At 40.6% G+C, this 15205-nt stretch overlaps 2 protein-coding genes across 2 annotated transcripts in view; one reads left to right on the top strand and one right to left on the bottom strand.

The window, feature by feature from the left end:
• The first annotated feature begins 216 nt into the window (after positions 1-216).
• Positions 217-4974, top strand: LITAFD (LITAF domain containing). Its single transcript, XM_062639379.1, has 4 exons — positions 217-460; positions 2693-2758; positions 3914-4073; positions 4511-4974. Exons 1-4 carry the CDS (start codon positions 355-357, stop codon positions 4617-4619), a joined length of 441 nt encoding a protein of 146 aa, XP_062495363.1. The 5' UTR covers positions 217-354; the 3' UTR covers positions 4620-4974.
• Positions 4975-9782: 4808 nt separating this feature from the next.
• Positions 9783-15205, bottom strand: part of USP7 (ubiquitin specific peptidase 7) — a 76088-nt gene continuing 70665 nt past the window's right edge. The window contains exons 29-31 of the mRNA XM_062639391.1: positions 14962-15033; positions 13967-14057; positions 9783-11170 (exon numbers count right to left, since the gene is read on the bottom strand). Of these exons, the coding sequence (XP_062495375.1) occupies positions 11064-11170; positions 13967-14057; positions 14962-15033 (270 nt within the window). The 3' untranslated portion in view covers positions 9783-11063. The remainder of the gene's footprint in view (positions 11171-13966; positions 14058-14961; positions 15034-15205) is intronic.

The raw sequence follows: 15205 nt of genomic DNA, 5'->3' as shown, positions 1-15205 counted from the left end.
TGACAACCCATAGAAAAAAATCAGGTTAACTTTTCTGCAAAGGTAACACTTCCAGTCACGAGTTTACACACTTTGACTAGTGTGTTTTCCTGGAGGAACATTTTTAGCTTTACAGCACAAAGAAATATGTAAAAAAGGTATGTTCTCTTCTCCCTTCCCATCTCTCTCATCATGAAGTGTAACAGGAACTGACTGCACTTCAGTATATAAAAAAGCCAGAATATGAGAACTTCTGGTTTTCCTCTAAGTAAAATCTGAGTGTGAGAACTAAGAATTACAGAAGCAGGCATTACAGGGCACTGGAAGTCACAGTGGATTTTAGTTTGCACTGCTTTTGGCAGGTGAACTGCAGAGATGCCCACTGAGAAGGCACATGGGGAAATTCCGATGATTATGTATGAACCGCGCCATGAGCCCTATGCACAAGAACCCTCTGCACCAGAGTACTGCAGTCAAGAAGGTAAGCAGGCTTCACTGGGAGGGTTTTGGAAAGAGAACCCTCTTCGTGGCTGTGTGGCAAACATTGACAGTGTACCTAAGCCAGCTCTAAAGGGCCCAGCTTAGCCAGGACATGATGAGTTTAGAAAGTACCTATGCCAGAATATAAAACCAGAGTTAGGGTACGCAAACTGATACAATCTCCTAACAGAAACATCACTTAAAATGGCAAAAGAACATTTTTGTTGGTTTAGTTAATAATTTTTGAAACAACATATGCTTTATTGGAAAAAGAACTGCAGTGTATCTCTACAATAATTTCATATCTCTAACAAGCAAATGTTCAGCCAGCAAACTGTACTTGGATAGGCTGTCTTGCTTGAATTGTAATCTAGTTTTCCTGAGGACTGGCCTTTTCCCAAATGCTCCTGCTGCCCAGAGCTGCCATCCCTACATGAGTCAGTTCTGCAGCCAGGTTCTATAGGGACGAACAACCCCTCCCCACTATTGTACCATGGGGAAAACATCATGACTGAGTGCTGACAATTCAGCCCAATGACTACAAGTGTGGACAGCTGCTGCTCTGCTGGGATGGCTTTTCCCTCTGAAAGTAGGCATTGCTCTCACACCTACATAATTACCTCACAACAACCTCTTTGTCTTGTGCCTGTTCAAGCCCACACTCATTAAAAGACACACTGAGATATCAGTGATTTTACCTTTGTTACCCTCCTGCTATTGAGGAAATTGCCATTCACCAGAAGGGACTGGAACAGAAAACCAGAATGGGAGGTCAGAAGGTGACTGATAAGGCTAGATGTGTCAGTACTGTGCCTCTAACCCTGACTCATTGTCAGAGCATTTTATTCTGATGAGCTCTCTCAGTAAGTGTTTTTGTCTCCAAAGACCTCTCTGGCCTCTTTCTAAAGTCAGACGAGCTTGCAAGAGGCTGAAGAGAAAAAGTCACTTGTGAACTACTCAGCCAAGGGATGGGCACTCAACACATGTTAACACTGAGCTGCAGTGTCTTGTCCTTGCAGATCCTTCACAAAAACACATAAAGTGTTATCTCACTTTTGGTAATATTCCTATTCTAAATCAGAAAGAAATCCTTTACCTTTTAATTTCTTTACATATTTGTTTTTCCACAAACCCCCCTCAAAAAAAAAAAAAAAAAAACAAAAACCACCCCCCCCCCCAAAAAAAAGAAAACCCAACAAAAAAACAACAACCCAAAACAGAAACAAAAACCCCCCAACAAACAACCTGGCAACTATAAACACCCAACCATTAAAACCAAATGCTGCTGCAAATCTCTACCACTTCTGGCAAGCCATTCAAGGAAACATTGCTACCATTTTTTCAACTTTGCCACTATATTTTGTCTCACTTTCGAAAAATCCAGTCTTTCATCTCATTTTGTATCTCTGTGGGCTTATTCCCTGTTCAAGCTCACACTGTTCCTGCAAGGCTCAATTGTGCAGGCTGGACTGCCAGGTCAATGCTGCTTTGCCTGGGGGCAAAAGCTCTGATGCTGTGCAGGCTTGATCAAACAAGACTTCTCACAGGGACTGTCCTCCTGCTGCAGACCACATCTATGCCAGCTGGCTGTAAAGTTTTATACATTAATTTATTTTGAATGTATTCACGAATGTATATTTTACATATTCATTTATTTCACACTCAGGTAAGCTGATTACACTCCTAATCTGTGAGATCAGAACTAAAGAATTAGAAAAGCACGAGGTGTCTTAGTCACCAGCTTCCTTTCTCCATAACAAAAGTAAAAAGATCTTTAATTTTTTTTTTCTAGAACAAAGGATATGATGAAAATACTTGGAAGCTGAGGGCAGATAAAATTCGAGCTAGAAAAGGGTCTAAATACTAACATTTCAGTGTATCACTGGAACTAGTTACAGTGGATATTTTATCAATAGAATCCTTAAATTAAAACCAAGTATCATTTCAACGGTATGCTGGAATAGATGCATTTACTGCCTTTGTGTAGAAAAAACAATTTGGTTTCTCAGTTTATGTTATATTGGAAATGAGGCCAGCTTGCCACTGTGGGCTCTTTTGCCTTTAAAATTCCATGGTTCAGCGCACCATTTTTGCCCTGTACTTCACTGAGCTACATCAGGCCCCACCTGCAAGGCACCTCCCAATGCAGCTTCTTATCAGACTCTGAATGGGGCTTTCAGGAAGCATTAAGCTGTACGCATTTTTACGGTTTTCCCTGTTTTTCTTTGCACAGGGGGTTATGAATATCCTGCTCCCCCACCTTACTCCTATCGGGAAACAGCCACCATTGAGCAACCAGGTAAGTGCCAGGGGACTGTGCTTCTGATAATTTTTAAGGTTCTACATGCTAACAAAAGTGAAATATTTTTAGTTTTAAAATCAACACAGAAGATGGAGTTTTCTGACCACATTCCCCCCCCAATCTAAGAGGCTGGAAAATTTCCCAAGAAATGTTGGAAGATAAACTAAGATGAGAGATTTGGACTTGGTTTTCCAGCATTAGATAATCTACAGAAGCCCCCAATTTATTTTTATTTTTTTTTTTTAATCAGCTAGGAACTAGGACTTTCAGAACAAACAATTTTAAGTCCAGTGTATTTTGTTGTTCCTGTTCTAGTCACTTTTATGGAAGTGAAGAAGCTCAAAGGAGATGCTGAGGAAAGGCTTCAAAGAACAGTCAAATAAGATCGCTTACAGGAGGAGACACATAACATTGTTAAAAATCACTAAGACCAGAAGGCAATTAAACTCAGATATACTATATCCTATCTATCTAACAGACAATACCTTCCCACTCTGAAAGTTTGCTTCAGGCTACAGTATGAATGTACCCTAAATTTGGTTTAGGATGTTTAAAATCATAGTTTTCACTGAAAACATTTCTGAAAAATAGTCTTCATGTACCCACAAAAGCCATGCCCCTCAAGAATTATGACAGTCAGGTCCAGACTGAGAAAACATGAGGGAAGCTATAGAATTCACTGAGTAAGCACAGCACCAGCATACAAGTAATGACATTTGTATGTTAGAATAACTACCCCGATGAATTTGTTGTAACTACTGAAAAGTTGATCCAGAAAGTTCTTCTATAGCCTTCAAGTATCTTCTTCAGGGAGAACATGCTTTTTCATATTATTTTAAGTCTCAGAAGATAAATTCTCTATGTCAGAGTGGTTAGTGGAGACTGCCTGACAATGAGGGTTATCGTATAGGCAATTCCTTGTGTATGTCCTCATCCGGGTAAATACTCGCTGTGGGTAGAAGCAACATACTGGGATACACAGAACAAGCATTACTGTAGTTCTTATCAATATACTTGAAATCAGCAATAGGGACATACGTGCTTCTAGATCAGCCATGTTAAGAACCTGCGTTCTCCAATTAAGACTTTATAACTTGTAAAAGATTTCCTTTATTTCTAATTTTGCTCCTTCTCATTTCCTCTTGCTCTCAGTTTACATGGTGTCTCAGCCTCCAATCATCGTAGCAGGAATCTTCTCAAGCAAACCAACATCCACAATATGCCCTTCTTGCCGCCAGCACATCACCACACAGGTCACCTACAGACTGGGCAAACTGTCCTACCTTCTGTGCACCAGCTTGTGCATGGTTGGGTAAGCTTTCATGCATGCTTTGAAGATTCTTCATAGCAGAAGGTTAAAAAAGTATTAAAAGCCCAAAGTTCTAGCTAGTGCTTGTATAGATGGTTTTTACCCTTCTCTACTTGGAAATTAGTTATTCTGTCCATTCTAGATACAGTCATCATGGCTACAGGGGATGCAAACTTGCTAAATTTAACTGACAAGCAAAAATTAGTACAACACTGTCTACTGCCCCAATACAATTTAGGATTTAGGCTCAGAATCAGACTAATGCATCAGGTGTTAATGGTGAAGATAGTTTTTTGGAAGATACTTCAAACATTGTAAGACTTGAGATTTATGCAGTGAAAGGGCAGACAGAATAAGGCAGAAGAAAACCACAGATGTAGCCAAGCAGAAAGCAAAGTTAGTAAATCATTCATGCATGTCCATTTCCTCTTTGGCTGTAGGTGCTGTTTTGGATGCTGCTTTGTACCTTTCTTTGTGAGGATCTTCAAGGATGCAGACCACTACTGCCCATGCTGCCATTTTCATATTTATAGATACAAAAGACTATAGAAACAAAGTTTATGCAGCCAGATGGCATCAAGTCTCTGTTTCCTAACTGCATAAAATTCTACACATAAAACTACTGGTATGAAATATATAGGAGTAGGCTTAGGTTCTGCAGCTTGCTCCCTTGCTGGTGAATCCGTCTGGAGTTTACCATCACATAGTTGGACTTACTTAAAAACTCTTGAAGCCTAATTTAGTGTCACTTGTATTTATGCTCTATTTGATTCATTGTCCTGAGGTGTGAAGTGACCAGCTAATGAGTACTTACTTCAGTGCTACTACTGCTGCTCTCAAATCTCCAACCCAGATGGGACACAGACTCTTCTGGACTTTTCAACCCATCACTAACCGAGAGGTTTGGACACGCATATTTTAGGGAAGCACTTACCTTCTATGCACTGGAACTGTCTGGCTGGGATTTCATCTCTCTCTGCTCTTCTTCATAGTACTACCCCTGCAGGGCTGTGGGTGGTACAGTGTAGCTGATTATTTATTAACAAAACACTAAGTTATGAAACTGTCTTTACTGTATTACATACATGGTAAGAAAATAAACTTGTTATTGTTAACAATACTGGCAAAACATCTGTTTGCATTGCTTCCATGACCCACTGCATCCTGAGCAGAGACACTGGTCAGCCTGGGACACCCTGTTTACAAACCAAGAACCAACAGGCAAACACAGAAAAATCAGCAAGCACGGCTTGGAAAAAAGCCACCAGTACCACAACACAAGGCCTTCATTTTACCTCTCTGCCTCACCACTGCAGTGCACCACCTCCCAGACAAGGCCTTACTGGGCTTTACACTTTGCAGAGAGCTTTCACAGATCTCATCCAAAGACACTTGCAAAACCAAATTTCTGCAGTTACTTGCCCAGAAGGTGCCAAGAACCTGCTCAACACTGACAGGACCAGCTGCTGTTTATTGCTGGCTGGAAAAGTCAACAGAAGAATGTAAGAAACCCTTGATTTCAACGTTCTACCACAAGCGTTTTCGTGTTAGTACCATAATTTCAGTGGCAAGCGGGGCGCGTGTCTGGCAGCACTCAGGCTGTTCCCCTGACATTGTCTGACTATGGATGAGGTACATTGCCTGCGCTCCAAAGGATCCCTACCACCTTGCAGTTAAAAACACCTTTAAACTTCCCAGTTCTTCTGACATTAAGTTTGATCGAGTTATTTCTTGTAGCTATTTAGTCCGCTTAAGCGGCAAAAATTAAAGTGTCCCCCTCAACAGCCATTTAGCCACATTGGCTCCAGCTCCGCGGGAACCCCCTCGAGGCCGGGACTCGCCGTAGGAGGGGTTTGCCGCCACCGGCACGCACAGAACCCTCCTCTCCTCAGGACACCCCAAGGGGACACCAGAGAGCCCGACGGCCTCCCCCGGGGCAGCAGGCCGCTCCGGGAGGGCAGCCCGCACTCGCCGTCCTCCCGCAGCAGCACGCCACTCCCCGCTGACGCCGCACCGCGCCCAGCCGGCACCGCCAGAGGCGGCCCACCGAGCCCTCAGCGCCGCAGCGCCCTTCCCGCCACACTGCGCCCCCTTGTGGGGCCCCTCGCTGCAGCAGGGCGGATGGAACCGAGCTCCAGGCCTCGGACGGCACAAGCCGCGGTCCTGAGCGAAACAAAGAGCATTGGATCAACGCCAGCGATAACGCAGAGCGAGGGTTCTCCAAGCAGTTCAAACCAGAGGGAGTATCAGGCTGGGGCAGCGTGGCAGCAGCACAAACAGGCACGGTGACCTGCTGAAGGTGAGAACAGCAGCACTGAGGGACACTGCTGAAGGAAACCGTGGCTACTAGCCAAGCACAAACTGTCGGTAGAGCAAGCACAGCATGATTCAGCATGCCCCACATCGCAGCTCTATGGGCCACAACCCGTGCTGATGAGCATCGAACCAAGAACAGCGCCTGGAGCAGACGTGGCCCTCCTTAGGACCTCAGCACCAGCAGCAGCCAAAGCGAACCACCTGGAAACACAGTGCCTATCACCTGTGTGAGTTACTGCTGTACGCACGCTTAGAAACTCACAACCTCCAAAAGCAGCACAGGCTCCACAGTGCAGTTCAAGGGAGGCATTTCTATCGAGGCTGACACATTCCACCTCCCAGCCCAGTGGTACAATTGTAAGTGCCTTCTGTTGTACCAGGTCAGTAATGCCCCATCCGATGGGGACCCAACCTACTTCAACCCAGGGTGAAATTAATACCACACGGATTAAATCCACAAGCACTCACGGAGATGTCAGCCCAACAGGTTTCATGCCATTTCACATGTTATTTTTAAATGTTAAGATTTTTCTCCATTTTTAAATCTGGCTGTGAAACAGCAAGCTTTGCTGTTAAGTAGTGGTAAAGAATGCATGGAACCAGTAACAGGAGAAAAGGTGACAGAGCAAAACCCCACATGAATATATACATAAGAAATTATTTATATGATTTAAGATGTACAGGAATCATTTAACAGAAGTAGTTGGATCATTTTTACATCAATAGTTGGAGATGTTTAAACAACAATTTACACAAGTATTTAATAACAAAATGCAGGCTTCCAGGCACAGCCTGGTGGTTGGCAAATGTAATTTACTGCTGCTGTGCTTGGTACACAGCTAACTTCAACACCACCTGGGACAGAAATTATGTTGAGCACAGATTTGAAACCAGATTTGGTCACAGCACAGGTGAGTATTTCCCCTTTTTCTGACCCTAAAGACCAGGCTGGTTTAAAAGCCAACCATGACACCACAGCATTAACATACCAAACACTGACGCTCTCTGCCTCAATATCCAAATCATTCAGTTCCTCCAAGGAAAAAACAAGAGTTCAAAAACCGGAAACTGCCACAGAAGTCAATGTTTGCCTTGTGGCCAGCTCTCCCTACACTGTGAATGTCATTCCTAACACACAGGTCAGCTGAATTTATCACCCTGGTCTAACCAAAATCACCCTGACTTCTGAGTGACTCCTTAGCTTTCATACCCAATCTTCTCTAAAATGAACAGACACGACACCAATCCAGTGTTTATCCTAGTCTACTTTATTTACAATATATACAGTTCCTACAGAAAATGATTTCTCACAAAGGATATTCACCAGCAAAACTACGGCACAGCTTGTGCTTGGGCCCTGACACCTGCAGCCAGCAGAGAGCCCACAGGGCAGGGGGACTGGGCTCCAGTGGGATGCCAGATGGGATGTGGGCAGGATGCTGGCGTGCCAGCTCTGGAGGGGCAGCAGCTGAGGTAGATCCAGTATGCAGGAGGCACTGCACGTTCAACACATCCTCCGGCACATCGGCCCGATCCCTCCAACATCCTGGGGCAGCACAGCTTTGTCCAGGTGTTGCTCAGTAGGCCTTCTTGTACACAGGGTGTCTGGTTGGCTGTCACTCTCTAATCAGCAGCTATGTCACTGGTGTGATTTGCTTAGATCTCACAGAACGCTTTGGACTCCTTTAGGATAAAAGGCACTATGTAAATCTACAGGAACAATGCTTGCTATTTTCCTAGGGAGAATTCAGACGGGCTATTTAACATCATTTTGCTCTGATGATCTGTACCATGAAATTACGTCCTTATTGCTTAACACTTCTATTAACTTCATTTAATGCATTCACTGCTTATTATCCAGATAATTCCAAAATCTGAATAAAAAATTTGAAAGAAAGGTAATTTTGAGGACTGTATTGTTGTAAATACTTTTAGAATGAATTAAATATACTGCACCTGAGAAACATCCTGTCTTCCTCTTCTCTTTGTAGGTGTTTCCACTTTTGAACAAGTTACTTGTGCTCCAAAAAAAAATTACTTTAATTTTTCATTAAAAACCTTCAGTTATTGAGAACTGCATCTGGAATGCCTGAATGTATCATCTCTTCAAAACTAGTGAGGAAATAGCACAAACACTGAAGCACGTTAAAACTCGTCATCTAAAAAATCAAAAGGCACCCAAAATTTACTTCGTTAGTGGTATTCTCTTCTGAAATAGGAAGTATTGTGATTCCTTAAGGTATTTCCTAAAAGCTTCCAACATCCTATGCATGAACATGAAAAATTAGTGACATTTGGCTACAAGCTCATTTTTAGATCAGTTACTGTAACATTAAAGTCACAAAACATAATTAGGACTTACTACTGCTGACCAGAGTCTCTGATTTTACCAAAATGTTTTGAATACAAATCCTGACATTTACTGAAAGCCTGCAGAGACAATCCAAGTACTAGTAAGAACACCACTTGGATGGGGTTGTAATTCTCACCACTTTGATGCAAATACAAATTAAAGGAAAACTTTATCCACTTAAGGCAAGTCATTTAAAGCACTTCCCTCTACCTGGAAGCTCTGCACTCAGGTAACAAAAAAGAAAAGCCTTGACTAGAAATCAGAGACAATTAAAAGCACTGAAAGATATAAATTAAAACAAAAAAAAAAAGCCTAAAACTTGACCAATTAATTCATTTTAAAGCTAAAAGAAAGAATTAGATCTTAAAATTAAATTTACAAATCCTTGCTGGTGTTTTCAGTAATCACCAGAATCCATCTCAGAAAAAGGTATAAAGGCCATCACAAGTACTCATGCCCTACTAAACATTTACTGACAGGTCTGAGACAGGGAAGCTTCTAAGCATTTTCTGTTTTGGTTATGAATACAGGGAAGACATTACAGTGGGGATCTATTGCTCTATTAAGGAAGCTTACCTTTAGAGACTCCAGATTTTACTTTACAGCATTTATAGTATTAGACTTGAGAATCTGGACCACAAAATTTTGTACAGGCAGGCAGAGTCAAGTCTACCACAAAAACTCTTCTACAAGCTTTACAAATGAACTAGTAAAATAAGTTCTTCCATTTGTCTTATTTGTACATGGCTCCTCCCTGGAAAACCTTTTATTGATTAAGCTCAAATTTGACTAGTTAGGAGGTACAAAACAAAAGCAAAACAAACAAAAAAAACACCTCCAAACCCAAAACAATGAGACAAAAATCCCACAAATCTTCCCCAAAACAAACAACATGAGGGTTACACTATTGTTAACACTTAAGAAAACAAAACAAAAACAAAACACCACACCTTTAGCAAAACCTCACAAATGAAAACAGTTCCCAAAACTCTGTTTCCAAGGAGAGGAAAAATCTTCAATGTCCATGTGATCACTCACCGAAAAAAATTTTATAGAAAATTTTATTCAACATACAACATTTTCCAGCAAAAAAAGGCAATATACAGGAAGAGTTGTTGTACACTGCGGCTACAGAAACAAAATAAAATACTGGAAAAGAATGTAAAATTAATGTGAATTGCTGATTCTATCTTTACTGCACTCAAAACTAGACACGCAGCTGGCATGAGCTCCAAAAGAAAAGGAAGCAGTCTGGGGACTGAAATAAAAATACACACAATGAATATCAACATCAGTGAAATTCACTTGCAGACTCACCCAATAAAATTAACCTCCAAGTGTTAAATTGTACATGTTCAGTCATTAAATATACATTTTCATATTTTCTTTTTTCTTCTTTTTTTTTTTCTTTTTTTTTCTTTATTCCTCCTTTTTTATACAAAGTCAACAGCTTACTAAACACTAGTGAGCATGCCCTCTGTGCTAAAAGGCTAGTTCCTGTGTTTTCCCCATCTCTTCCCAAAATAACTAAATTAATGGTATTTATAATCTTTTCACTTGCTTTTGCCAACTTTTGAGTGTCATTCTATTTGCCAGAAGATGGCACAACAAATCGCAACAGTGTTTATCAATGGCTGAAAATTTAATAAAAATACCCAAATATCTTTCTTTTTATGACTCGGGGCATCCACTTGGCAAAACGGGATGTAAAGTAGTGACTAAATTAAACGAAAACTAGTTTATTAAAAAAGATTCTATGCAGCTGGAGGAGACAAAAATCCCGAATAAGTGCCAACAATGTACACAATGAAGTAGAGATTGCTATTTATTGATGATGTGAGTTTTTTTGCATTTACAAATGCACAAAAATGTCATTTAAAGTATAACTGAAGGAAATAAATCTGATGTGAGTCTAAACATAAGACTTACTAGCTGCAGTGATGGTGAACACCATACTGGGATGGGCAGCCAGCCAGCTTATGCCATCTATAAACGTACTACAGACAAATATTTTGCCAATGTCAACTGTTCTACTAAACTCTTCCCTCATTATGCTGACAATTGCCTTGCATTGTTTACCATAAAATAACTCTCATTGGCATCCAAGCTTTATAAAAACACCTTCATTTTGCTCAAAAAGGGCAGTCAATAGATACAGAGAAGCCAAACTGAACAGCCTCAACAAAATAAAATTAACATCAGCAGCAAATCCTCTTGCTGAAGACTTCAGATATAGTGCACGTGTACCAAAGTTCTACAGTTGTTAAAAAGGTGCACACACACACTTATTTTTGTCCCTTGCCTTGACAATCTGGTTAAGTAAGTCAGTTATGGATTTTAATAGCTTTTTCAAGGTAAGTGTAGCGACTTCTCTTTGGGGCTTTATTGAAATGGTCAAGCCCTAGCCATGGCCTTGGATGAGACATGTTGCCTAGAAAAGAAAAGAGAGAAAAAAAAATAGTAAGCTTTAAGACTAAATTGGAAAGTTTCCTTTACACAAGCTACTGCTGTGTGCCCTGTTCACATTTTGCAAGGAATTCCAATGTATATAGAAGAGGACTGTAGAATAACCCTATAGTCCACAGCCAACAGGGTGGCATTCCTGATCACTGCTTTTCTTCCAGTAACACATTTGACAGCTGTTCCTGGATCAGGTAGCTGACTTCTCTCCTCTTCAATCAGTTACGGGAGCTTAAAGCAGTGAAGTGGGCACTAAAGAGAACTACTGTTATAATTTATGGCCATAGGCACACCAAAGTATCAGCTTCCAGCCTCTGAAACAGGAAGGCATCCAGCATCCAAATACGACAACATATAATCTTTGCCATACTAGAAGTTCTCTCTGCTATATTAATTTATTCTCATCACCTGGTTTAAGTGGGAGTATTTGCTAAATTCATTGTAAAATTCAAATAATCCATTAATAAGTCATGTAACTGACCTCCTCTTTATCTTCCCAGGAAAAAAAAAATTAGTCATATTTAGGCTGTATAGAAAGCATACAGATTTTTTTTTTTCTCTTGTTCAACCCAATAGGGGTTTATCTACAACCATTTTTCATGAAAATCCACAGTCCACATACTTCTTGCAAATGTGAAAAATTCTCTTTTAAGATGTCCTCAATGCAGAGTATCAAATGTGCTTTGAAGTGAAACGATAAAGGCAGAAACTAAATAGCGCCCCAGCAAGAAAAGCACACTCCTACATTCAAAGCCATCAAATGCAACCACTAAAGCATAAAACACTTGACCTTGCTGGTTGCCTGCATCTACGTTTTGGGTATGTTTTCTTCAGTCCAAAGTATTTGTCATTTTGTTTGACATAACAGTCAATGCCAAACATAAACCAGAACTGCCAATCTTGCTGAGATCACCTGAATGCCTTTTAAAGAAAGAAATTAAGTCCTACACTTAGTGCTAGCACAATTGTTGCTAGAGCGCATCTTTGTAAAGGCAGATGGAAACTATTGACATCAGCTACATCAATCAAATTAGAGAATGCCAAAGCTTTGGTTTAATCAGTCCAGCATGTGTTCAAATTTGGTACTTGTAGAAACATGTGAGCCCCACTCCTTGAAATACTACTTAGATTAAAATGCATTAGAGCATCATATCACCCCATACAGTAACTCCAGGGGTGGTGTGATGAGTTCTATCAAAGGGGCAACTTCCCATGAGGTCTTAAATTAAAGCCCTTTAATATCTCATTCCCTACAACTCCTACAAACAGTTCAAGCTTTCCCTTTTCCAATTTCTGCCATGTTCTGTACTCTTGACCTAGTTACCTGGTTAGTCTTTCACACTGTTTTGGCAATACTGGCTCTACGTTGTTCAGAATGCCCAACAGTTTCAGACTGTTGCTTTGCCCTATGGAAGATGACTCACAATAAAATCAAGACTCTGCCTGCTCTGAGCACACAAGAGAGAGTTTATGTGCCCATGGAGAACTGCCCACCCCTGAGTTCATCATCCAGAGACTCCTCACAGCTAGTGCAGAAAAAGAGATCTCTCCAGTGACACGTGCCTCTGCTCACAGATGGCTTGTGCACACAGATGCAGGCATTCAAAGCTTTGGCAAGTCCTCTTGTATTCACAGCCATAAACCTGGCTGTGTAACATACCACAACCAGAGAATGTTTTGCTAGGTTCCTGCAAAGTACTCAATAATAGTATAGGTCTCGCTCTCTGTGGGTTTTGAAATAAAGGGCCAGTTACACGATTTCTTTACAACTGTTACATAAATCCAGAACACAGCTTGAAAAAAAAACCAAAAACAACTGAGTGAAAGTTTGGTCCTAGCATAACCTGCCAACAAAAGACAGAGCTTGTAACTATCAGAAAAACAGAACTACAGAGCAAGATGTCCTCAATCTCATTTCTACTAGACAGAGCAGCTCACAAAAAGGAACACTCAGCTAAACCAGGGGGGGAAATATCCCAATGAATTCACAGCTTTCAGCAGAACCCTGACTGCAGATTCAGTGGTGCCATTTCCAACTGAAACTCTCAAATTCCACTGTGGTGGAATTTTTGAATTATTAACCTAGTTTCTCCCATGTGTAAATCCCTCCAAGAATATAGCTTTAAACATCGGTCAAGTAAGCAAGATGGGAAACCATCCACAGACAAATTCAGAACATACCTGCATTTGTAGCTTGGCAGATCAGCTCTTAGGAAAATAATCTAAACAGCACCCTATTCACATTCACAATATTCTTGTTAGATTCTCCAGATTCATTGAAGATATCAAGAACAAAGAAGTATCTTCAGTGAATATGAGAGTTCAAATACCTCTTTGCAGCACATTCAAAATAAGGATCTTATGATAAGCCACTTTCATGCAATAAAAGGAGCGTATACTTCAGTAACAATGTGAGAATCAAACATACAAGGGAGCAGATGGACAGTACAGATAAGGTACAACTGATGTTATTCTCTTCTGTAAAGTATGTTGATATTGACCCATTTAGTCACTCAAATGCAAACTTTCAATTCGGAAGGAAACAGATTTAGTTATTTGTATGTCTATAAAATACAAATTCTCAGACTAACATATACACTTAAGTGCGTGCACAAGTGTATACAAATACCTGCTTATTTACTACATATATTTTATGTACAAAGAACAAACTATTTCTGCACCCTGAGTTAAGGATTGTCACATTGTAACAACTGGCAGAGCAACTTCAGCAGGTCAAAAGAATAGTGAGGTTATCTTAACAACTTACCAGGTTGGGGCTCAAAGTCTTTCAAGTTCACTTCATACTCATCTTCATTGAGATATTGGTGTCGGCCCATCATTACAATTGCAAACTTAAACTATGAAAAGGGAAAAAAAAAAAAAAAAGCCAGCTGGTAAGATACCACATTAAAACAAAGCCCTAAGGTCTAATTTCACAGTCTAACTTGCAGCTCACTGTAAGTAGTATTCTTCAGGGGTTGATAAAGGCCAATCCTATTTAAAATGCTCACCAACAACCTGCATAAAGGGAAAAAATGAATGCTCAGGAAATCATGAACCTGCTTCTGGAGTACTGTGTCCAGGTTCAGGCTCTCCAGGGAAAAAGAGATAGCAACAAACTGCATCAAGTTCAGCAAGCAGCTGGGGGCTGGAACATACAAGAAGTTAAGGGAAACGGATCTGTTCAGCCCAAAGAAAAGGCTAACTGGGGCATCCAGTCTTCCACCAACTGTGGGATGTTACACAGAAACAGACTTTTCTCAAAGAGCTCTACAGCAAAAAAGACAACAGGCAACCATCACAAGAAGCTGCAAAATGAAAAATTCTGATTACATATAAAGAAAACCAAAGTCTTCACAATGACTGTGGTAATGCTGTAACATACAGCGTCCAGAACATGACACAATTCCCATCTCTGGCAGTTTTCAAATTGCAATGAGGTAAGACCCTGAGCAACCTCAGTTAACTTTAATCTACTTCTGCTCCAAGCAGGAACCTGAAGTAAATGGCTTCTAGGGGTCCTGCACCATCTAAACTTTCATAGGTTACTTTAATGTTTTGCTAGGTACCTCTTTTGATGCAGGACAGAAACACTTCTACACATCCTACCTAATAATTCTCAGAAAAAAGCATTATTAAGTCAAACAACTGTTCAATTGATCAAAATTTACACTTATCCCAATTCTGTGGTGTTTCAGCTTCTTAAAATAAACTCCTTTAGGGTCTATAATCAGCAATTGAACTCTCACAACTTGCCATTACCTTTTCAAATTCTTTTTCTTGTATGTCCAGCATTGTCTGAATCCGCTTCATAACCTCTCTGAAGTGTTCACCCTAAAATTTCAACAAAATTTTCAGTATCACAAAAATACAGGGACACTGTTAGTATTTCCTGCTTCAACCTTCATTGAAATACACTGCCTTAATCTCTCAGTTATTTACAAAACCACACAAGTGCCAACATCATCCTCTAAAATATGGAATAACAACATAAAACTTGCTGTGA

This window comes from Pezoporus occidentalis, unplaced genomic scaffold, assembly GCF_034315485.1.
Source record: "Pezoporus occidentalis ecotype Australia unplaced genomic scaffold, CSIRO_AGI_Poc_V1 ctg60, whole genome shotgun sequence".
Lineage (NCBI taxonomy): Eukaryota > Metazoa > Chordata > Aves > Psittaciformes > Psittacidae > Pezoporus > Pezoporus occidentalis.
The sequence above is the reverse complement of the archived record's forward strand: the minus strand, read 5'-3'. Positions and strand labels throughout refer to the sequence as shown.

Excerpts from the sequence above, each read along its gene's own strand:
- LITAFD (XM_062639379.1), top strand. The coding sequence starts at position 355 with ATGCCCACTGAGAAGGCACATGGGGAAATTCCGATGATTATGTATGAA. Across the intron at positions 461-2,692 it reads AGAGTACTGCAGTCAAGAAG|GGGGTTATGAATATCCTGCT; the intron begins GTAAGCAGGCTT and ends TTCTTTGCACAG. Across the intron at positions 2,759-3,913 it reads AGCCACCATTGAGCAACCAG|TTTACATGGTGTCTCAGCCT; the intron begins GTAAGTGCCAGG and ends TCTTGCTCTCAG.